The sequence below is a fragment of the Perna viridis genome, chromosome 3, assembly GCF_037379345.1.
Source record: "Perna viridis isolate PV_CMFRI_1.1 ecotype Kerala chromosome 3, ASM3737934v1, whole genome shotgun sequence".
Taxonomy (NCBI): domain Eukaryota; kingdom Metazoa; phylum Mollusca; class Bivalvia; order Mytilida; family Mytilidae; genus Perna; species Perna viridis.
The window spans coordinates 56024123-56050862 of record NC_142447.1 but is presented as its reverse complement, the minus strand read 5'-3'; the positions used below and the strand labels follow the sequence as shown (position 1 = coordinate 56050862).

Genomic DNA, 26740 nt, shown 5'->3' with positions numbered 1-26740 from the left:
GATTGTTTAAGTGTTTATTAAGTTTGCGAATTCTTTGAAATCATACATGAATGATCAACATCAAATGAAACTAAATCCAATTCGCACCCATAGCAAGATACAAGCAAGTACTTGAGCTTTATATTTGATTCCAGTAAAATACATTTGTGTTACACAAGAAAATCTAACATTCGATAAACCTGGTCAATATATAGAATGTTGCCTAACATAATACTTGTGGTTTTGTTTTAACTGTTTTAGATAAAATCTTGTTAATTTGAAAGATGCTTCAAGTGATGAATTGATACACATTTACATATTCAAGTAATTGCTATTTTATATTAAAAAATGTGTTTACATACAATTTTTTAAAAATCGCCCGTAGTAAAATACTTCTGTTAATATCCATACATTTTATAAGATAAATTTCAAGTGCAAGTCAATAAACTTTTGGGTTGGTATCTAGGTTAAAATACAATTTGATACAAAATGATATTTTTCTTTACAACTTCTTTAATTAACTTCGTAATATGATCTTAACAAAAACTAATCTCCTTCAGCAAAGTAATAAACATTAAGTAACAAAACAATGTTGTTGCGTTTTATTTAACAATTGTAAAATATTCTAATATACTTCTTCTAAAGGTTTACATGTCTTCAAGTTCGTGTAAAATCTGAAGATTGGCAACATCAATATCGTCTTCATCATGTTGGTTATTTATTAATAAAACATCATCATCAGATTCTGGCTGAGTATCAAGTTCATTTACCTGAAATATGGTGAGTTCTCAATAGTGATAAATCATACACATGACTGTAAATGAATCTATGTTTCGTTTAATTATTATGGGATGATGGGAAGAATATTACGTATAACTCGGCGGGTATTTCTAGAAAAGCAGAGGACGCTTACCCTACCGGTGCAAATGGTCCGTGCTCCCAGTTTTTAGTGGAGATTTGCTCATTTGTATGATTGTACACTCCATATCGGTTGACAGGTTCGTTACTTTTTGATTTATTGAATAATTGGTTTAAGTCTAACGTCCTATGGCAGATATTTCATGCATTTCAGGATAAGAACGGTTAACCTGTCGAACAGGCCCTACTCGCTGACTTGGATCACATAGAAGCAACACCCCCACAGAAAGTCGGTTTACCACTCAGTCAAATAAATCTGTTTCCAGCCGTCATACACTACTAACAAGTCTATGGTATTACTTGGTCAGGTATTATACCTAGGCCCTCCTGCACTCATGGTAAGCAATTTGCCATGATACCATCAAGGCGTTTTATGACTTTCTGAAGTGAATATACGGTTGTATCTTGAAGAAACTTTACGCTTATCTGTAAAATGTGGTCCTTAACAGTTCATTTGATGTTTTATTCCTCTGTTTTTTTTCTGTATGTATGCGCATTTTTTTCGCTATCGAATTCCTTTCATTTGGCAGTTTGACACTACTTTATAATTGTTATAATGTCGAATATTCAAAACTGGAAATTTATTACCATTTGATACCAATAGCCTGTGCCTCTGAAATACCTCATGACCATTCAAGAAATTAATCGTCACCCAACACTCCATTTAAGGAAGGCAGCATAAAAAATATCTTGCTTTTTATAATTCCAAAAATAGATCGAAAGGAAGGCTAAAATTGTAAACTCAGATTTGTTCATTTTCACACACATGAAATCAAATTTAGAAATAAATGTACTTAGTAATATAAAATACCTTTAAAACATTACTATCGTCCAGTTGTTTTTTCTGTTAAGATGAGATCTGATTTGGTAGTATCTACTTCAACGCTTACTTTTCCGCTAGGCAGAACAATTAAAATAATCTTGGAAAAGGCATTCTCTAGAGATCTCTGGTAGGCTAGCTTTTTACACTTACAAATGGCCTTGGCTTTACTTGTAGGGTCTAAAACCGAGAAATCGTGTTTAAATAAACGTTGATAAACACAAACAGAAACGGAAACAGTTTGACAAAAAATTTCATTCTATTTGAATCTATTTACTGGTCGTAATTATTCTATTGGGTAATTTCAAAGATTCAAATCCACAAAACAAGGTAAGTGATCATTTTTGTATCAAATTCCAATATATCACTTTTTTTTTATTAATGAAGGTATAGTAAATAATTTCACTTCAAGTGTTGTAATGAATATATCGCGCATATCGATGAGCGGAGAGCTCTGTGGTAACGTTAACTTTTACTTTCTTCCCAAACTCAGTGTTTATAGCTTTAATAGGCTGAAATGTAAATTATATGAACAAATGTATTTGTGTTTTCAAAACTTATCAATAAATCAATATATTAAATATTTTTTTAATGTCATAGAAAAATAAATATGTAATAATCTCTGCTGACTAGAGCTCATCCCTTCAACACCTCCGTATGGAGTTTTCATATCACAACTCATACCTTGTGCAAGAGCTTGCCGTAACTACACGGACTGTTTGTACTGCGCTAAACTTCTTACAATAAGGCTTCTGAAACAGGGTTATGCTGCTACAATATCATCACTAAGGAAGTTTTATTGTCGTCATCATGAACTCGTGGATCGTTAAGGTGTGTACATCTGCACCATTATAACGCATTTGTCCAACGTGTCATAGTTTCCTTTCCTCTTTCGTCTACCCCAGACTTGACATTTTATGAGCAAAGCGGCGGGTGTTTCTAAAAAAAAGCCGAGGACGCTTACCCTACCGGTGCACATGGTCCATGCTCCCAGTTTTTGGTGCAGTCCGAGTTGCTCATTTGCTGCTTGTATCTTGGTTTCCTTGATTACTCTCTTTTGATTACGCATACAATTAATCATCACTTAAAGTGATACCTGTACTATAAATATCTATAAATTGGAATGCTGTATTTGCATATAGGCAACGCTTACTCTATGTTACTTAATACAAAAATACCATATATAGCAAACAAATGTGTATTACCATTCTCGTTTTCTCAGCTAAAATAAAAAAAAATTACCTTTGACAAAATATTTCTCTTCCCACGCTCCCATGCCTTCAGAGTTGAGATGATGACCAGTGATATCCAATCTCGTCACACAAATATAACGAACTTTCAGAAGTTCCCTTTCGTCATCTACCCTTTCTACTTCGTCTCGTTGTAACTGAAATTGTTTAACCTCCTTAATTCTAAATCAAAAGTTCATTTCAGAAGCCGTAAAATGTGATACATTTTTACATGCTATTATTCAAAAGGAAATCTTATTGTAATTTCAGATTTGTTCATTTTTATACACATGCGTGCGTACGATGTAAATACAGAAGTAATACAACACCATAATTATATTTCAACTTTAAAGAGCTGATACAAAACATTAAATATCAAAATATGTATTTTGTCCACAAACATAAAATCTGATAAAATCAAATAATAAGCTCATGTATATGTTAAGTATAACTCATGAATGACATTATCTCACCATATGAGGTTACATACACAGAAGAACTAAAAAAAGTTGAAATGTTTCTTCGTTAGATCCCTTTGTTCACATTTTTACCTAATTGTAACTCTTTGATGGGTTTATCACAACCAAAAGATCGTTTCTTATACCATTTTAAAATAATAATATATTTCATGCAATAATTTTTACTCCTTGGATATGAAAGAGTTTTCTTTTTTCTTCCACTTACTATATAATAAGAATCCGTGTGTCTAATAGTAAGACAGATAGCAAGATAAGTGAGTAGAAATATAACAAATAACTAACCACAACTTGTCCAAACTATAGAGAAAAGCCTTGTTTGCCTTTCACTGTATAAGTTACACCTCTATTGTCTCCCCATTCATTTGATTCGCTTGTCCAAACATTTTACTCTTTACAATATCTCAAAAGTATCACTTGATTTCATAATAGAAATAATACAATTTAGCAAAGTCACACTCTCTTAACTATTTCATGTCAGTTCCAGTCAGAGCATTATCTCTACCGAAACAGAGTTGCTAAATTAAATCCACTCTTAAGTAAACCATGTAGTGGTTTCTGATTATTCTCTCGTAGCTAACACTTATCATTATGAGGGAACATTATGTTTTCAATAAAACAGACCATGATCAATGAACATAATGTGTACAATCATGTCATTAAGATATGCAGATAGACCGAATTTTGAATAGACAATAGACAGCCCTGGCGTTACAGCGTCATCTGTTTAGTTTCTTAATGTAACAAGTCACAGAGAACGAAATAATGAAATGAAACTATTGTTTACTAGATTAACTAAAATCTAACCAAATCAATTGTGCTCCAAAACTAATCTAACTTGTAGTTATTTAAAGAAAAACCTATACTATTTAAATCTACCAATTATATTTTTCATTATTTTATCAAAAAGATTGTATGACTGAACATAGTTCATAATGGAACATGACTTCTTTAAACAAACTTGCTTAAAGGTATACGAAACAGAAAGTAAACAGTCCACAGCAATGTTCTCATTTATAAATTGTTGTATTTTTTTTCTGCTCAATATTAAAAGTTAACTTTTTTCTTTGTTTACACAATTTATTTTCTTGCTACTGGTTTATAAGGAAGCCAATTACAGAGAACAACACAAAAATCACACGAAATTTAACCAACAGACCATTATTTTCATGCACAAGAGAACCAATACAAATGAAATTAAATGATGTCAACAGATATACCAACTCCACTGTCATTAAGATCAATGCAACACAAAAACGTTATAAGACTTAATGTCAACAATAACCAGCCAACAATAAGCACAGATCAAACAGTATTCGAAGATGTCATCACATTTAAATATCTTGGAGTGATACTTACCAACACAGAATGAACCAATTAAGACATTAGAACACGATATAACATACAAAACAGAATGAACCAATTAAGACATAAGAACACGGTATAACATACAATACAACACAGAATGAACCAATTAAGACATTAGAACACGGTATAACATTCAACACAGAATGAACCAATTGAGACATCAGAACACGGTATAACATACAATACAGAATGAACCAATTAAGACATTTGAACACAATATAACATACAACACAAAATGAACCAACTGAGACATTAGAACACGGTATAACATACAACACAGAATGAACCAATTGAGACATTAGAACACGGTATAACATATAACATAGAATGAACCAATTAAGACGTTATAACACGATATAACATACAACATAGAATGAACCAATTAAGACGTTAGAACACAGTATAACATACAATACAACACAGAATGAACCAATTAAGACATTAGAACATGATATAACATACAACACAGAATGAACCAATTAAGACATAAGAACACGATATAACATACAATACAACACAGAAAGAACCAATAAAGACATTGAACATGGTATAACATACAATACAGAATGAACCAATTAAGACATTAGAACATGGTATAACATACAATTCAACATACAACATACAATGAAGAATGCTGAGCATTTAAAAAGCATCCAATGCTGATGTTTTATTGGGGTCGTAAATCATATTACTAAATATATCACAACAATCACAATTGCCGGTTTATATTGTTCATCATTACTTGTTCTTCGACTTTTAATAAGTCTTCTATGAGCGTCATTGATCTTTGGGTTGACTATAAGTTTCCAGGCCTGAAGTAAGATTACTTCTGGGAAGAATGGGTGACATATTTTTTAGATGTGAGGTACGAACTAGATTTAGTTGATTCTAGTTGTGCTTCCGGCAGCCATGGTAGGAATAAAAGTACCGAGACACTCTTCAGTAAATAGCGCTGGAAACAGCTTTTCAGTCAGCTGCTTCGCAAAATTACCAGGACAGGACCAGTTGAGGCATTAACTCTGCAACTATGCAGGAACCATAAATGCTATGCTGGGCTGAAATATGTTGACAATTGTTGTCAAGGTTAACAAAAAGTGAAGATGTTGATTTGTAGTCTGGTACTACTAGAAAATTGTGCTTGTTTCTGAGTTGGCCGAATTTCTGCTGTACACATGGACCTGCCATGGTTTAAAGTCGGTGTTGAAGGTGAACTGAATAATGATGTGGGTTAGAATTGAAAATGCGTGGTTGGCGTTAATAGTGTGACATCCTAAGACCTGTGTAGTGGAACAGAGGGTTTACTTAATTATGGCAACTGTTTGTCTAGTTGGAACTATTTAAAAGAGAAGCTCATTCTGTTTGTTCATGGTCAGTTCTAGTGATAGTGATTTTTCATTTAGTATGTTGACGTTTTCTCCATTAAAGTTTTGTGTTCAGCATTTGGTTTCTTGGTAGCTGGGGTTCAGGTGGTTGAGATGGTGCTTTTGGGGAGTGACTGCTTGGTGGTGTATATGTTAATGGCTGTAGATGCACAAGTAATGGTGTATATAACTTGAATTAACCCGGAACTTCTGGAGGTGATGGTTCTGTAATGCTATATACCCATTCTACATTGTATAACTTTGGCATCTGGTTTCAGTTGTTTTGCAGGAACAAGAACTGGTTGCTTCTCTGGCGTCTAGGTTCATATGTACTTTTCTCAGATGAAAATCTGCATATTGATGTAATGGAATCCGGAGGGAGTCTGGTTCTGTATTTTGGTAGGTTTTCAAAAGCTTCCTCATGTCGAGCCAATCACCACTGGAAATGACCAATGCAACATCTGCATCAGTTCAACTGTCTCCCCATATGGTGTTGTATCTTTCTTTGAAGTTTGATTCGGCCGTCTGTCAACATCTTTGAACTTAAAATAATTAAGTACTCTGGCTCATCACTACTGTCCTTCTTGATTACGAAATTCTTCGGTGTTGGCCTTTGCAGTCGTTTTGAGAATTATTTTTAAAATAGGAAAAAGTGCAAATAACTCCTTTTAAATGTTCTGAAGAGTTGGTACACATATGAATAAATGCTTTAAAAATATGAAATTATCAATGAATTTAAAAATAAACATTTACACATGTATAACTTTTATCTGTATGGGTGTTTATTTATGACTTTTATCTGCATGAGTGTTTATTCATCACTTTTATCTACAAGGGTGTTTATTTATCACTTTTATCTGCATGGGTGTTTATTTATGACTTTTATCTGCATGGGTGTTTATTTATGACTTTTATCTGTATGGGTGTTTATCAAAGAAATTAAAACCTTTTTTAAAATGCAGTCCCCCTAAGAATCATGCAATTTTCACTGAAAGTGATTTATTGATGTCAGATATTTTATCCAAATTGACTTTAAATCAGTTAAATATATAAGAAAAACAATGAATAAAATGAAAAAAAAAGAAAAATATTTGTACCGTTACCATAGGAACAACCACTCCTTAGCAACCGCCCATTTAGGTTATAATAATCACAAAAATCTCACAATTTGAATGTATTTTTTATATCTAATGGTGGAAAGTTACCAAACTAAATAATTAAATTAATGAAGTGTGTCTTATGGAAAACAATTTACAATAAAGTACAAAGCAATCTGATTGGTTTAGATCTGGTTTCAATAGCAACCAAAATTCTTAATTTTTGACAATTTGAAATATACAAAAATTGGCTATGTTCAGACCCGTTTTGCTTACAAGAGCAAGAAGTATCCAAATGTATGCATGGATGTGCAGTAGATGCTCTCCCCTGAAACATATCAAAAATAAAAATATGTAGCATATCTCTAATATGTAGCATATCTCTATTTTTTTGCTCATTTGGACCTTAAATCAACCCCAATAAAGACTTTTCTTCTTCTTAACGCTTTTCATACAAACTTTGTCCAGATCATAACTTTTTTTTGTCTTTTGACCTAGACTTCTAATATTTGGTATGTTGGTATATCCTCTCGGGGCAGAGTGTCACGTACCAGAGTGAGTGACCTTTCACCTTGAACTTTAACCTCAAGTCAAATAACATACAAATTTTGACAAAATATGATACCCAATTTTGTCTGTGCCATTACTTTTTGGTCTTTTTACTTAGATATCTGACTTGTTTTACATTTAACTAAATCACATCAAATTAGAGTGTAATGTTCTAGATTGGATGACTTTGACTTGGCCTTTGACTCCAAGGTCAAATGACATACAAAATTTTGGCCAAATATCATACAAAATTTGGTTCGGGCTACAATTTTCTTTTGTCTTTTTACTTAGACATCTGCTATTTGGTATGGGGTTATGTTTTATCAAGGCGAGGTGCCTCGTACTAGATTGGTTGACATTTGAATTTGACCTTTGACCTCATGGTCAAATAACACATCAACTTTTGACTTGATGAGTGTTAATGAGGACAGATGTTATATGACTGATACCAAATTGTTTTTTTTTATTTATTAATTTCTGTATTTTTAGAGAATTCAATCAGTCCCAATAATAATATTTCTTCTTTTAATATTTTTTGTTGATCAATTCTTGACATTATATCCCATTTCCATTTTTTAACTGTTTTACTAAAATGCACATCTTCTTATCAAAATGTTCCAGGATTACATTCTTTTGATTTCCGCTAGAATCTTGGTTCCCATGATTACTCTTGTAAACGTGAACATGTAGGTTCTTGTTTACAAAATATTTCAAAATGTTTTTAAATTTGTTGTTTAAACATAATGTCACAGTATTGCCACTTACTCAACATGGAATTTTGTGCCAGAAATTTAGATGAGAACAATTGGAAAATCAACATTAAAGTTTATAATATATTATAGAAACATTATAAATGGATAACTAGAGGCTTAAGAGAGCTTGAATCGTTCACCTGGTTTACCATTATGTTCTTAGAAAAAATGGCAATGAGACTGGCTAAGTTAAAATTAACTGAATAATGAAATGCAGGAAATACTTTTAATAGCATTTCATGACCTGAACCAGAATTTTGCTGAAGGCAACAGTTTTTGAATTATTTTGAAAAAAAAAAACCTCTTCTGGCCCCTATGTTTCATTTTTAGTATAGGCAGGCACATACATTTTTAATGGGTTAAAAAGACACAAGTCATTTCGAGCACAATACACTAAAGAATTAATATGCTTTATTTCCATTAACTGATCTTAAATGGTTTTAAAGAAGATTTTCAAAATTGCACATGTACATGTGAAAAATTAAGAATTGTATCAGGAGCCATAACTCCTACTTTAGTAGACGAATCGTTTCGAAGATGTTGGTATTGGTCAATCTTATGATCCTGAACTATATAACCCTCCAAAAAGGGCAACAACCTTTGAGTTGATTGCAAAAAATTGCCCTCTGACCCCTATGTTCTATTTTTGGTAACAGGAATTATGTCTTTGTCATGGATCAAGAATCCCAACATTTATTTTGTGTGGAATACCATGCAGAACAATTGTTTTTGAGGAGAATATTTTCAAAGAGTAATCAAGGGAACCAAGGTTATAGCGGTAATCAAAAGAATGTAATCCAGGAACAAAGACCAGACATGGAAAACAGACATATACAACAAAGAACTATATACAATAAAGTAACTAAAATCATACATAAAAAGTAACAAAATCAAATGAGCAACTCGGACTCCACTAAAAAACTGGGAGCATGGACCAGGTGCACCGGTAGGGTAAGCGTCCTCTGCTTTTCTATGAACAACCGCCGAGTTGCTCATAAAAAGTCAAGTCCGGGATAGACAAACGAGGAAAGGAAAACTATGACCCGTTGAATAAATCAGTTTTCATGGTGCAGATGGATACACCATAACGATCCACGAGTGAGTACATGATATACAAGTTTTTTCCCCATATTTTGTCCAACAAACCATAATCATCTTATAAATGAGAATTACAAATAAAGCTTTCCTTTAAATATTTTGATGTGAATTTAATAAACAATGCACATTTAATTATTCTGCAAAATATTTATTTTCAATTTTGAAAATATGTACTATCTATCAATTAGAATTAAGTAAGAAGCAATGTTAATTAGAACAGCTTATAATTTTTTTTTGTATGAAGTGCTAACATTTACAAACTGACAATATTGTTGACTGAATAAATCTTCTGCAAAAACAGCAAAGGTTTAAAAGTGAATCAAGGGAACCAAGATTCTAGCAGAAATAAAAGAATGTAATCGAGGGAAATGACCAGACATTAAACTGACACAAACAACAAAGAACGTAAAATAACCAAAAACAAAATATACAAAGCAACAAAAGTAAATGTACAACTCGGACTCCACTAAAAACTGGTAGCATGGACCGGCTGAAACAGTAGGGGAAGCGTCCTAAAACACCCGCCAAGCTGCTCATAGAAATTCAAGTCCGGGGTAGACGAAAAGACGAAAGAGGAAAGGGAAATTTAAACTATGACACGTTGAACAAATCGGTTCTCATGGTGCAGATGGAAACACCGTAACGATCTACGAGTTCATGATGACGACAATAAAACTACTGTAGTGATGACTTCAATCTTGTAGCAACATAACGCTGTTCCAGAAGCCTAATTATAAGCAGTCTAGCGCGGTACAAATATTCTGCGTAGTTACGGCAAGCCCTGTCGTTTGTCGTTTAGTTTGGTCAAGATTTTCCTTTACCACCCTAATTGTAGGTCAATACATGAGGCTGACTTAACAGTGTCTGTAGTATCCTTTGGGGTAGATGCGATGTATAAAATTTATCTAATTATTTTTTTTTTATTTGATTTAATACATTTATTAGTTGGGGCTGAAGTCAATAACACCAAGACATACAATTGATTCTAGACATTATGTCTAGTACGAATCACTTAATGATGTTCCTTTGTATATCAGACTAACACTACAGGTGTTTCCCCTATGGCCCATGGGTCATAAATCATCGGATTGACTTTCAATATATCTTTGCATTCTAAATTTAACATCAAAATTTTAAAAAAAATTGTTACAAATAAGATGCCATAATGTAACCTTCGTCACCACCATAGACAGAAAATAATTTTTCCCTACTGACAAAGCTGGAAAGTCAGTGTTAAGTATTTATCAGATTACCATGGTATAAATGTTAACTTCAAAAGTCACAAAATCAGGTTTTCATCAGTCAAGTCTGCCTTGTCCCAGAATTGGTCCTTAACCATATTTTCTACAACGAGAACTACATACAAAAGGATCCTCTCTTTGAAAAAACACAATTCAGCGTGTAATGAAACTGGGTACGCTGCAAGTTCTCCACACTATTGCCAGACGATACGAGGTCCAAACAAAGAGAAGCGGATAAATTTGTGTAACCAGTTGTCCATCAATACTTACGACTTCAATGTTATCTTTACTGATGAGTGTACAGTACATCTGTATGAATGAAATGGTTGTTTATCGCCTTATCGATGAAGCTGCACTACCAATTTCACAACCAAAACATGCCCTCCGTGTCCATATCTGGGGAGCCTAGGTATTAGTCGTAGAGGAATGACACGTCTTTTTATATTTGATGGTATGCTGATGTTCCCATTTTTGTACACAAGATGTTAAGACAGACATTGCTACTATTAATAGACACTATTTATCCTGATTGGAATCGCTTTTAACAGGATCCAAAAACACAGGTCAGCCCTTTCCAGAAATTCATGTCAACTAACAACATAAACTGGTGGGAAAATAGGCCTTCAGAATCTCGATAACTGAATCCCATAGAGATTGTATGGAACATGCTGAAGCGCGACTGATAAGTAGCCGTTCTAAATAAAAGATGACATAGAAACAGCTTTACGTCCCGTGCAGGTCCGGGTGTAAAAAAAAATAGGCCTGCAGCAGCGCTAAGCTTGTCGTAAAAGGCAACTAAATAGTGCTCAGAAACCTAGCCGGGGGCTAGGCGCTCTGCTCACAGAGCAACTGGGATGTGTGTCCTAGGTGGTGGAATGGGGTACCCCTGACGTGTTACATGCTGGGGTTGTCAGGCTATAATACGGAAAACCTGACGCAAACCATAGTGGTGCACCGTGTTGGGAAAGATGCCACGTTCGTTCCTCGCACGTTAAGGAACCCTGTTGCGGTATTCGATAGGAGTAGGAATCTTTGCGCTCCGCAACAGGAGGCTAAATTGCCCAACCCTACCCATTCCTCCCTTTGTCGACCCCATTATCCTTGTATCCCATCCCTTTTTCATTTCATCATCATTATTTCATTTTATCACCCTTTCATGTTCATCGCCTGAATATAGCTGAAATATTGCTGCTCGGGCGTTAAACCCCAACAAACAAAGAAAAGCAGCAGCTTTACAGGAGTTCTAACAGTCAAACACTGCAACTGTTTCATAGATCATCTCTTCAAAGTGGTTTCTACAGTTAGCAGTAAATGGTCGCGCAACAGCTGACCTCACAAGTAAAATATTTCCAAAGCGGTTCAGGGGTACCTCAATCAAACACTTTAACAACGAGATTAAAGATCCAGCATTTACTACCTCAGTGGGATCACAGATTTACAGTACAACAGCCTTTTTAAAGGTTTAAACAAAAGCAACACCCTTTTCAAGAGCTACGCAAGAATACGCATTTAATTAATGTTCAGGTAATATAATCTAAGTCAATTGACTTCATAATTGCCCATTTTCTGTATGGGATGTACAGGTGCGTGTGTGTCTGTCTGTCTGTGTGTGTGTTTTTAACCTGTACAACACCTGTTACAATCATTGTAATAAAAAGAAATCACAGTTGGCCAGGTGTATAATTATCCTGTTTATTACCTAAGGGTTAATTAACAGATCATCAGCAAAAATACCTGAGTCAGCCTCAGCATTCATCAGTGTACGGCCAATTTAAGAGAGAGCAACTATATCGGTGTTTCTTTTTAAAGAAATAAAAACTTATAATGCTCGAAACGTACAGATAGACTGTTTGAACACCGTGTGCTTATGAAAAGTGATTGGCTTTTTTTAAAGTCTCATATTCTTGAAGTAAAATAATTTTGAGACAGAAAGGATTTCCGAGCGTCAGTTTTCTCAAGTTTTCATAAAAATATAAAAATTGATTATACCAAAGATATACTTCAACTAACACAATCGAAATATTCTTTTAATAATCAAGATCATATTCTTCTTGTAAGTGGAATGTATACGGAAAAAGAACGACAACTACAACTCTACCAGATAATAAAAGTTTTTGCTAACATATGACTTTCACCATTCTCATAGGCGGATTCAGAAGGGGTACAGGGGGTTGGAACTCCCTTTTTATTGGAAAATTGTCATTTCCATGTATATTTGCCAAAAATGGCAAATAATGTCCTAGCATCCCAATTTCCCTAGGAATCCCGGCTGGCACCCCTCCTTTTCAAAGAGTCTGGATCCGCCACTGAATTGGTTCAACAATTTAAAGATGTGCATGCGTTCACAATCAGTGACGTTTCGAGAAAAATATGAATCTAAATAATAACTAGAGGCTCTAGAGAGCCTGAATCGCTCACCTGGTCAAAAATAGTCTTAATAGCTTTCTAAAGCTGGACTCTTGACCTTACCGTACTATTGTCAAAAGAATCATTAAATCAAAACAGAGCATCTTAGTTATCCACGCAGTTTTAATATTATCAAATAAATGTATAATTGTCATCTTTTTCTCTGCAAGGGTAATAACTCACACTTGAGCAATAGATCTTTAAGAACATTTCAGCATAGGGCGCTCTCATCATGCTGATCAATTAACCTAGAAAATTAGACTAAACCCTTTGGTTTTCAAGTTATTTCAACAAGTTGTCAATTTTTATTAGTGGTAGCCATGTTTTCGATAGATAACTTTGTTCAGAACATCCTAACAAATATTCATGCAATGTTTGGTAACAATCCATCATACAAGTTGTCTAAGAGGAGACTTGACAAAAAATCCATTTCAGGACCAACAACTCATTCATTTGTCAACGCATCTTTCTGAAAATTTCGACATTGGTCCATCCCATCATGCTGAACAATTTTAATTCCTGTCAGATTTTAGCTTAACCCAACTGTTTTTTAGGTATTTGCATAATTCTACAATTTGACCCCTATGGTCTATTTTTAGTAACGGCGACCATGTTCTTTCCAAATCAAAAATCCCCACAAAAGGATTGTTAAAAATACCCTAAGGAACATTCATACAAAGTTTGGTTACAATCTATTGAGCAGTTTCAGATGAGAATATGTTTGAAAAAGTTTGCGGACGACGAACACATAGTGATGGCAATAACTAACATGGCCTATAGGAAGTAATATTGTCTCAACTGAAATGTCAACCCCTTTTGTGTGCTCAGATGGGGTTTTTTTTAAATGATTTTTAAATATTCAAACTTATATTTCTATTGTACCATTTATACAGTAACTAAGGATCCCGATCCAATATAATTGCATATACAGTCCATTTGTTTTCTATTGTATAATGAAAAAAATACTTAAAAAATAAGATGTTTGTCAAAATGTTAGAAAAAAATGCCTTACATATTTTCAATAATAATACGAACTTTTGCAGCATTTACTCTAAAAAGGTCATCTAGAAATAAAACAGTTTCCCATTACCCCTAGTGCAAAAATTGTCATTTTATCTTTTGTATGAGTGACCAGGCAAAAGTGATAGCCATTTGAATATAAATAATATCAAAATCTATGTGTTTCTGGTCTATTTTAAGCATGATGACCAAAGCCCCACATTGGATTGAACCCATTTCAAGGAACAACAAAAAAAGAAAGAAACACACCAAAAGCAAATGGTGTCTATTCTTGTTTATGTTTTAGTGAGCTATCCTTTTTACCCAAGCATTCCTACAATAAAATATTAGATGAAATGTTAACTTTTTTATTTGATGATTATTTGTTTTATCGACAAATGGTTTCAGAGTTTTATGAGTTTGTATGAGCCAAAGCAATTACTAAATCTGATGAAAATCTAATTTTAAAAGATTGTTCTTCTTAGTCTCTTAGTCATAAGAAATAAAGGGGCTATACTATGAACAATCAGTTTAAACGGTACCGTTTCTAATTTCAAGCCCAGCAGCAATTCTAGGCGCGATGGTCGAATGTGTACAAATTTTAAATAAACAGGACGAAACACCGGCTGCAATTGATGTTATAATTATTAAAAATAGCGAAAGTAAAAAATAATTTTAGGGCTTCAGGTAGATATGAAGCTTCTATCTCATAATGCAAATCTGTCGTAGTAGATCGAATGAGTAAATATAATTTATTCATTTTCATTCCGTAAAGAATTATAGTATTTTAATGGTAGGATATTATCGATTTTTGAGAGTTTAATGAACCGGAATATTATACGGCAAAACTATATACAGATGGAAAGCTTATTTCAAGCTCTATCAAAATATGTCGTACGCATCGATTGTGGTCTCGTCTCTGACAAAGTTGAATAATCTCTAAGAAAAAAAAATCATTTTTGTATGACTTACTTCCCTTTGATGGTAAGAAAAATTAAAAAGCTTTTCAATTAAAACAGCTCATATTCCGTCTCATGCGTTAGTTTGTTTTGGTTTTTGTTTTTTTTTGTGTGTGTGATGTCTTGTTTCCCTTATCTTCAGTTTTTAAGTGTAATATTTTTATTCGGTTCGCTACATTGTGTATGCAGATTGTCTCTGTTAGTGTGTTTACGTACATACAATGTAAGAATCAATCGCTTTTTCTAAGTAGAACAAGCAAATAGTGCTGTCCGCAGCAGTTTTTGGTAGACATGCCTAAAAGTTCAGGTATTGAAATTGTAAAACATATAACGCAAATATTTGAAATATACATTCTGAAGTTATTTTTTTATATCTAACATGTCGGTTTTACCACAATTGTGATCTTAATAACTCCATTTCTAATGTTATGGGATTCAAAGCTCTTTAGATCACAGCCGTGTTAAAAAAAGTAATAGTCATGGACATCATCGTTGGAAACCCTCGATTGTCTACGCTTCGTATCTCCCTTCATCTGGACGTTTGGTTGACTACAATGCATAGACAAAAGACGTCGATCGTTTTTTATATTACTCGTTTTTACCGACATCACAACAGAATTTGCTCCATCAAGGTTGCCATGCCCAGGCACCTCAGAATAAAAAAAATTCTGGCAATTTTCTTAACTGTTTGTGATGTCCTGAAATTTAAAGCTTGGAGAGGAGTTACCAAAAAATTAAAAAAATATTAAAATATTCTAAGACTTAATGTACTTTTCAAGTTGAATATTTTACGTAGATGTTATTAATACATATTCATTGTACATACAGTTTTATATTTTAAAATAGCCTTTAACTGGTAAATAATGTTATTAGCTTTATTAATTATTTTAGTTGTAAATATATTGTTAGATGCGTCATTACATTCTTTTTCAATAATTTAACAGAAGTAATACTTGTGGGATTGTGTTTCAAACAAATTAATCTTTAAACTGTACACAAACTTACTAATTTGACTGTAGATGACCATCCATTAAAGCCGAGGTAGAAGTTAGCTAATTCTTGACATTTCGTAAAGTGTAAATTCGAAATGGATTTGTTTTCTTTCTTCCTCTTGGCGTACGCTATCTGTAAAAAATAAGGTTCGACATTAAGTAAACTGTTTAGATGGAATATTTGATGCCAAATGTTAGACTTGTTTTGAATATAACCATCAAAAGTGAAAGTTTAGATTGAAAATGAAATGTCAGTGGGTTTGTATATCAGTTAAATTAAAGTATCTAGAGTATTTTACCTCAGAAATGAACATGTAGTAAATTGTGTTCTTAGTTAAAACATATCGGTCTGTATGCCGATTCAAACGATGTCTAAAAATAACAAAAATGAATGAAAATTTTATCAAGATTTTTAAATATATATATAATATAAGCATTGTGCAGCAAGCCTATACTTTCAGTGGCTCTTTTTGTAAAATTAACATTTTAGGAGTGAGTTATAAGAGTCATCGTAGGATGTAAGGATAATAAAGTGCAATAAAAGAAGACATGCCTTCATAATGCAGATATAGTATCAAATTTGTAAATGACGGACTGTGCCAAATGATATTTTAATGGTGTTAGCTTACTTACACGTTATTATGGGTAACAGGGTAGAGAACAGACACAGATCTTCATGTTAAGACAGGAAAATGGCTCTATCTACAGAGTGTAAAACTATCTACCAGTAAATTTCACGACCTCCAACGACTGTTCTTTTGGCATATTCCAATAAAACACTTAAGAGTGTGCTCTTACATTAAAACTAGCGTTTTAATTTTAAGTTACCGTATATATGCTCTAAACATGTAGAAATGAAAACGCTAATAACATCCAAGAACATGAAAAAATAGCGATAAGAAATTTAATTTTGTCATTTACTACTAAAAATGTAGCAGCCTTTCGTTCGATCTAATGCATAAATCAAGCAATACTTTTACGACTTGATAGCGTATAGATATGGATCTGAGGGCAGTAACTAGAAGCCCCCTTTAGCTTTAAATTCATCTTAAGAACAACTTCAATATAAATCTAGTAACCCAATCCTTTCTTTAATGACTTGGCTTCTCTTGAATTATTGTCCAGCCAAAAAACTCTTGCGCATTTACGAAGTACCTTCGTTGACCGTCCTTTCTTAAATTTGGTAAATAGAAAAATAGTAATGAAAGTAAGACCCTTTTTTGTATACTTAGATATCTTTTCTAATTACTATAACTTGTCTTATCGAAAGTCTAATCAAAACAGATAAGAGAGATCTAGAAAATCCCTAAATTACCATTATTAGTTAATACAGGGCTGTAGCATTTTGGACTTCTTCAGAATTCCAAAACTTTTTACACGATGAGAAATAGATAAGATAGCAAGATTATATGCAGTTTTTGACCGATCATGCTGCTTTTTAGCTCACCTTGCCAAAGGCCATGTGAGCTATTGCCATCACTTGGTGTCCGTCGTCGTCGTCCGTCGTCGTCGTCGTTAACAATTTTTCAAAACTCTTCTCCTCTGACACTACTTGACCAATTGGAACCTATCTTGGTATGAATGTTCCTTGGGGGTATCCTGCATAGAACTGACGTTAGGATTTTTGATCCGTTGAAAAGACATGGCCGCCGTTACTAATAATAGACAATAGGGGTCAGACAGTAGTTTTTCGCATATATCTTCAAAACCATTAGGTTTAGCCAAAGTCTGGCACAGGGACAAAAAGTGTTCAGCATGATGAAATCAATCTGTGGTCAAATTTTCATTTTAATCTGTTAAGCCATGTAGGAGTTATTGCCCTTTTACGACGTTTTTTTTTTTGCTATTTTGAATGTTATTTCTGTCAAAAATCTTCTCTGATACCATTTGACCAATTGGAACCAAACTTGGTATGAATGTTCCTTGGGGTATCCTGCATAAAACAGATCTGTAGATTTTTGATCCGTTGAAAAACATGGCCGCCGTTACTAAAAATAGAACATAGGGGTCAGACAGTAATTTTTCGCATATATCTCCAAAACCGTTAGGGTTAGCATAATTATTTCAATTGCTGAAATGACCCTTATTATAAGGCCTTCAAAAGTCTTCAGGGTTCAAAGTTGTCAGACGACTCCTTGTAAGAGTTATTGTGCTTCAAAGATGAAAAATGCCTTTTTTACAGTTTTCAGCTAATATCTTGAAAACTATAATAGATAGAAAGAAACTTTCAATCGCTGAAATGATCCTTATGATAGTCCTACTAAAGTCTTGTTGAGTGAAAATTGTTGGACAACTCCTTCATAAATTTATCGCTCTTGAAAGACAAACTTTAACCAGGTGAGCGATTCAGGCTCCTGGGAGCCTCTGGTTCTGTATTTAGATTATATAAAGTTTTTGACCGATCATGCTTCTTTCTGTGTTTAGTCACCAGTTCGTTGTATTCCTGTTAATACAACAACAACAAAAATTCGGATGCATTATGTTATCATGCTGTCATCATCGTCGTTGTCCGCAGAAATTCCATGTCCGATAAATTAAGGGACCTCTTTGATAATTAACCAGGATTCAATACTACAAGAAGAAGGCTGTAATTGATTTTTGTGGTTATGAGGGTGAATATACCCTCGGGGAACTCGAGTCCACCAGCAGTGGCATCGAACCAGTGGTTATAAGTTATAAAAAAAACCAAACAAACAAATATATTGCAAATTTCGATATGCTGTAGATGTATTTCAAGACGTAACCTCTAATCAGCAGTACTAGCATCAAATGTGTAGGAATCCAAAAGTTAATTGTGTACAAGAAGTACTCAAACCATCGAAACAGAAAGTCATATACAGCACCAACAAGCTCTGCCATGTGCAATACAAGGATAGAAAACTTGAAGTTTTACTAATTTAAAAATTTTTAATACTGCAAATTTCGATAAATGATACAAAAAAATGTATATGGAATGATTCGCGGTCAGACATGTTGTATATACATCTAATAGAAGGAGCGGATATTATGAAATGTAACTAATGCACCAGGTTTCTTTCAACACAGGTATTCCGAGGGGTTTTCAGTGATTTAATATAGTTACGTTTTGTTTATTATACATCAGTGGATCATGCAACTCACAGTATATTGCAACAATAGTCAATCTCACTAGTATAGACTGCAAAATATATCAACATGATCCAAGAAATGGTGATTTAGACAGCGCTGCGAATTACAGGTTTCCGTTAAAGAACGCAAGAATAAAACCACAAACATCTGTATGTGGTTTTCAGTCCTAATTATTAGTTGTCAAAACGTATAGGTTATATAATAGAAAAACGACAAAACAGTTAATTGATGCAAATCAGAATATGAGCTGACAAAGGAATATTAAGCAACTATGTACCTCACATTCCATCCATTTTCATCTCAACGAGTAGATAACAAAGGACAAATATGTTGCCGATGGAAAATTCCAGCATTTGGACAGTATCTTTTTCGGTATATATAGAAAATGAACACTGGAGCTTCATTTCTTGTGTTACTATACACATGGTAAAACCTCTCAGTGATGGATTTTGGCTTCCTGTTTCGATAGTTTTAGTTTTTTAAGCACTTCTTGTGCACAGTTATTTTTTGGATTTAGTTCTTCCAGGATATTTGATGCTAATGCTGCTGATGAGAGGTTACTGCCTGAAACACATGTACCGCATAATATAATATATATAATATATATGATTTATAAAGTATGAACAATCTCTACGAAGTACTAATAAAAGTTTCTACATGTAGGTGTTCTATATTTCTTAGAGTGACAACGATGTATAGTGCCTTTGAGTCGGGATTCAAACTGAGCATGGGGAAAAGAAGTATAAAGTGTTTTAAATTTATTTGTCTTATTTTTGATGCTATTATTTTCGATAATAATTTAGCATTGTGGCAAGAATATATTTTAATTTTTTTTCAGGATTCATACTGTATTAATACCAATACGAAAGTAACAAGACTGATGGTAAGACTGGTGATTGTAGAGATCAAAAGAGGACAGAACAGATTAATGGATGTCGACAGTATCCTTTCTTCAGGTCTCAGTATCGTATTAATTTTCCCATAGACTTCTATAGTGAAGTGCATATTTTTAGGATTTTTAAAAAAATATGTAAATTGATTCAAAAAAACTTTCACTTATGTAGCATTTCTAAGGACATGTGAAAAAATAATTTCCCGCAAAGAAAATAGGGTGAGTCCAAGAAGATCGGACAGAAAAGTAGTCTCGAACTATAAATAGCCATTTTCCCTACTTTCACTTTCGTTTTGCACTCACCAAACCAACCTTTTCAGTGGAACATTTTTATGATATTATGTTAGATTTTCTTTTAAAAAAAGTTCTTCATCTTACAGTGTGATGTTTGCTCTATTTTATAAGTCATTGTTCATATCTTTTGACAAAACATTAGTTTGTAGAGAGGCAAAAAGAAAATGCACTATATTTTTATAGCATCCATGTTTTGACGTACACCTGCTCAGGGATATGCAATACGATACTGGTACCTTAAGTGTGTAATAACAGTATAAGTATGTTACGGCTAGTACATGTACATCCAATTCCGATAATACACTTTGGACGTAATGCTTCTTGCAGACTATGTTTTAACTATGTTGGGATCTTTGTAAATTAATGTAGCATTGAAACTAATTGGCCTAATTATTGGTCATACGTTTCAAGATTAAAGACTTCAAAGCTTTTAATGACTCCGACGGCCAAGGTTACAGCGGTTATCAAAAGAATGTAATCCAGGGACAGAGACCAGATATGGAAAACAAACACAACAAAGAGCATAAAGTAACTAAAATCATACACACTTTAAAGTAACAAAAGCAAATGAGCAACTCGGACTCCACTAAATACTGGGAGCATGGACAAGGTGCACCGGTAGGGTAAGCGTCCTCTGCTTTTTTAGAAGCACCCGCCGAGTTGGTCATAAAAAGTCAAGTCTGGGGTAGACGAAAGAGGAAAGGAAAATTATGCAAGTTGAACAAATCGCGGTTTTCATGAGAAACTCGGCATGTATCCTGATGCCTTTCCATTTTTAATTTTGCAATTACTTGATTTACTTCATCTATGCTTGGAGGTTGGGTGTCAATATTCAAGGTGTTATCGACTGGTACTACAAGTATATTTCTTCCCTTTCTAGATTACTTACTCTAAAGACTTTCACAAAGAGATATCTCCAACGTTTCAAGATTTCATCTTCCTTAAAAAGTAGATTCCCCTGCTTATCCCAGAATTTACCTGCCACTTTTTTGGGAGGTTTTTTTTTTAATTTTTTTTTTTTGTGTAAAATGTCTGCATGTCTCCTGTAGAAATACTGTTCATGTCTCATCTGCCAGCTTTTTGTCGTAAACCTTTCGGTCTACCCTTGCAGCATTCTTAACATCTTTTAATGTTCAACGTTCAACTACTCCTTTAACCTTAATCTTTGTTTGTGTATTTTCGTTCAGGTATCCTCTGATTGATATCCATTCTATCGTTCTTTTCTTTTTTTGTACAATGCAGTTGCTTAGGATGGTATAAGGGGAGCACAATTTTAGGCGTCTGGCATATTAGTTGTACGTGTTCTTATGACAATCGGTAAACTTAAACCCTTGATAGAGATTATGCAAACATTAGATATTATGTAAATAGCTTCGGTTAATGTTTTTTTCGGTCTTGGTCAAACCAACTTTCTGTTCGCATTTTGTAAATCATAGATGCTACGCTTCCTTGTATTATAATGGTTATATTACTTCTAGCTATGAACTTTCTATTAAGGCATTATTTGGTGTATGAATGATTGCAAATGGGGATTGGGATCCGTGCATGAAGAAAATGGGGTGGGTATTTCTGTTAAAAACAGAATTTTAATTATAAAAAAAAAACAGTTTATCTAATTGGAAATAATCATGAATGACTGAATGATAAAATATTTGAAAATAACAACAGAAGTTAATAAACTATGAATACATCATTGATAATTTCAAAGAAAATCTGTGGGAAATGTTTTGAGATAGGGTTACAGAGGTGGTAAATGAAACATTTTTGAAGTTAATATCACTTTCGAGATACTTGCATGTATGCACGCATGAAACACTGTCCAGTTTATCACTTACCTTACATTCAGTGCCGTTGATTGTTATTCTGTTAGATAGACTTTCTTGGGCTCTATAGGCAGCTATTGCAGAGTAATATGTAACAAAGGCATAGAAACCTGGTACTTTGTCTGTTGTCTGATCAGGGTACTGATAAATCTGAATTCCAGATGTCAGGCCATACTTCGAAAATTCGCTATACAGGAGTTCCTGGAAAGATGCGTTACTTAAATAGAACTGCAATATATTGGTTTTCTTCGTCTGTTGTTTTCGACCGTAATTTTGATCGAAATTTAAAAGAGTAATCAAGGGAATTAAGGTTATAGCGGTAATCAAAAGAATGTAATCCAGGGACAAAGACCAGATTTGGAAAACAAACACAACAAAGAGCATAAAGTAACTAAAATCATACACACTTTAAAGTAACAAAAGCAAATTAGCAGCTCGGACTCCACTAAAAACTAGGAGCATGGACCAGGTGCACCGGTAGGGTAAGCGTCCTCTGCTTTTCTAAAAACACCCGCCGAGTTGCTCATAAAATGTCAAGTCTGGGGTAGACAAAAGAGGGAAGGAAAACTATGACACATTAAACAAATCAGTTTTCATGGCGCAGATGGATACACGAGTTCATGATGACGACCATAAAACTTCTGTAGTGATGACTTCAATCTTGTAGCAACATAAACCTGTTCCAGAAGCCTATTTGTTAGAATTCTAGCGCGATACAAAAAAGTCTGCGTAGTTTCGGCAAGCTCTGGCATAACGTTTGAGTTGTGATATGAAAAGTCCATACGCAGGCTGAAGGGATGTTGCCACATATGAAAGGAAAGTTGACAATTCTGAATGAAAAGTCACCACGTTTGTCGTAAAGTTTGGTCAATAGTTTTCATTTACCATCGATCTCTACGTGTAGGTCAAGATATGAGGCTGACTTCACAGTGTCTTTGGTATCCTTTATCTCAAGTTTTTTGGGGAAGATGCGATGTATCAACTCACCGAAACTAGGATTGTTTAAAGATAACAAGTCATCTATATAGCTAAGAAATTGAAATTGATCGTTGGTATATCCTTAAAGGTGCATTATCAAATATTTTATTGTAGTTATGCTTGAGTTCAATATATATTCCTTGTTTTCAAGTGATCTGAATAAACAAAAACAAAACATAATTTATCTAAGTCAGTTCAAGAAGAAACACACATATCTTTTTTGTGATTACTTAAATTCTTGCAATGATTAAATAGTTTTTGAATGGCTTTTGTTTTTTCGAAAGTTATTCCTATCTTTGTTTATCATTAATTCAATGTTTCTCGCGACAAATTGTCATGTAAAACCACTTTCTGTAATCAAAATACACAATTTATGAACCGGTGAATTACGTTTCACCGTAATATGTACCAATATACCATTGTCTTAACATCTTACCAATACATGTATTCTCCGTTTTTAAATTAAATTAAACGGAAAATCAATAATATCTAAATAATTACACTAAACAGAAATTAAGGACACTTACGACTAGAGGGAATGTTTACTTCAGGAACGCCTAAAAATTGTTCCCGTGTCACAACTTCCCTTCTAAAGATGCCCATATGAAAGGCGATGTCACTGATACTGATTATATTTAATTTGTTTCGAGAACAGTGTTTTTTATCCGTTTAAATGAAATTACCGTAATGTAATTCACTATAACGTAATGCATGGATTTGTACTTGACCAAGCATGTGAAAAAAATATATAGCACCTGAAAAATCTGTTTAAGAGTCATTTATGACTGACATTGATGTGTGTACAGATAAGAATATGGAAAGTTTGCTACCACCATTAACAGATGCAAGAGACACCGTAACGTAATTCACTATTAAATGCACATTTGGAAAAAAGATAAAAATCATGTATTTTTTCAATGAAAACATTATCCTTTACGTGTGAATCATTCATTTTTATCTTGAGTATAATTCTATGGTATCTTTTCCTCACATAGACTTACCGTATGTGTCAGTTACATTTACATTACAGCTTCAGGAAAATTGTAACATAATTCACTGTGTTTCATGGGACATCCGCATTTGTGGAATTTTTTTTAAATCGTTTTCGATGTAAAAATAACTGTTAAAATTGAGTTTTCTAGCCATTTTTCTCCCTAGAAAACTTATTGGGCGTTCTTTATTTGGAGTATTTTATATTTGTCTATGTATTTCCCTAATTTGTGACATAGGGTTTTTGTAGATTGAGTCTTAGATATTTATCGTTTTTGTTCAGTGAACCGAATAAATGCCCCGTAAACTATGCTTTTACAATCTGGCATAACCCTGATAGTAATTTGAACAAAAAACCATATCGTGAAATAGCCTTTGTCTTTGAAAATAGCTTGTGACTACGAAAATTGGCTTTGGCGCACTTTAACTGAATTTGAGTGAATAATTAGGACATGAGTTTAGTATTCTCAACCGATTACAGCTCCGATGGCCTCGAGGTAGCATGTTCGCCTCAAATACTGAAGGTTGTGAGTTCTGTACTTTGTCGAGTCATGTCACTCTAAAATTGGTAGTGATGGCTTCTCTGATAAACACACTAAGGAGATAGAGTGGTGACTGGATGGTCCGCTCATAATTGTATGTGCAATTGTGATGACATACCTATGCACATGTATACCTGCGGGCTGACTGATTCTATGAGCTAGAATACCAAAACTCCGGCTCGGCTCGCTGGACTAGTACAAAACAGGCTTTTTCGATTGAAAAAAAATGTTCTCGTTCCACTACACTGAATCAACCTTAACCAAACATAATAGTTCTACGATGACTATAAAATGCATCTGAGATGAATAAAAGCAAAGTATGACAAATCCGCTTTGGATATTATTGGTAAAAAATTAAAAATTGATCTTTTGACAGTAATAATATTTTCCTGCATTCTTTTGAAAATACACACTATTCATGAAATACGTTTCTATTGGACAGAAATCGGATGTGTCATAGTAGTAATAAATTTCTGGTAAAAATAGATTCCAGAAATACACTGTCACTGTCATATTTGTATAAGTGTAGCATACTGAATATTGCGATCGGGGACCAGTCTAACGCGATCGTAACTCATTTAAACTACTACTCTAGTATATGGCAAGTCAAAGTGGACAAAAATGAGCATTTTCTAATATTAAAAAATGATTTTTTAATACTATAAATTCATTTTCTAATATTACAAATTGGATTTCTTATATCACAAACACTTTTTAATATTAAAAAATCATTTTTATTATTAAAAATTCAATTGAATTTCTAATACTAAAAAAACATTTTCTAATATTAGAAAATGGATTTGTCCTATTCAATGACGATTTTTTAATATTAGAAAATTATTTTGTAATATTAAAAATGTGGCTGATTTTCTATTATTACAAATTCATTTTCAGGAATTTGTAATATTAGAAAATGAAATTTTAATATTAGAAAATGAATTTATAATATTAGAAAATGAATTTGTAATATTAGAAAATAAGTGGTTTCTAATATCAAAAAATGATTTTTTTTAAATATTACAAATTCATTTTCTAACATTACAAATTAGATTTCTAATATCAGAAAACACTTTTTTAATATTAAAAATTCAGTTGAATTTCTTACATTAAAAAACAATTTTTTAATATAAGAAATTGATTTTCTAATATTAGAAAATGGATTTGTCATATTCAGTTCAGATTTTTTAATATTAGAAAATCATTTTGTAATATCAAAAAATGTGACTGATTTTCTAATATTACAAATTCATTTTCTAATATTACAAATTCAATTTGTAATATTACAAAATGTGTGATATTTTATAATATTACTAAATCAGGAATTTGTAATATTATAAAATGAATTTCTAATATTAAAAAGCTTTTCTATTATTAAGAAAATTATTTTGTATTATTAGAAATACGGATTTTTGTCCACTTTGGCTTGCCATACTAGTACAAATATAACAATACAGAAGAGAATTGAAGTCACATACATGTATATTCCATACGTTAGTGGATAATAAACCTGATGAATTTCCTACCTGGACATTTTCCTCTGATCTTCCAGGAATGTTGGTAATAAAAAGATTCTTTCTATTCCCTTCTGGCCAAGTGAAATCAATAATTTCTGCTGTACTACACGACATTACTACACAAGTTGAATTTCCCACTCCATGGCGATAGTAACACTATTTCATACTCGGAAATCATCCGAATATATTCCGGTTTATGGTTCTTCTTATCCAATTTTTGATAATTTCCTTTTTAAGTGTTTTGAATTGGCATTTATTACTTCCATGGGTGTACTTTTTTTTTTAAATTTTCAAATTTAACGCTTTCTTCGCGAATCCCGAAAACACAAATACAGGTATTAAAAAGATAATTTTC

General features: G+C 33.2%; 1 protein-coding gene across 1 annotated transcript; it reads right to left on the bottom strand.

The window, feature by feature from the left end:
* On the bottom strand, positions 1–26553 carry LOC148622997 (RAD52 motif-containing protein 1-like). Its single transcript, XM_088573416.1, is given in 7 exon segments — positions 1–749; positions 1709–1738; positions 1740–1897; positions 2960–3104; positions 16258–16377; positions 22374–22562; positions 26395–26553. Coding segments are annotated over 7 exon segments (870 nt in total). The 5' UTR covers positions 26500–26553; the 3' UTR covers positions 1–626.
* Positions 26554–26740: the final 187 nt, after the last annotated feature.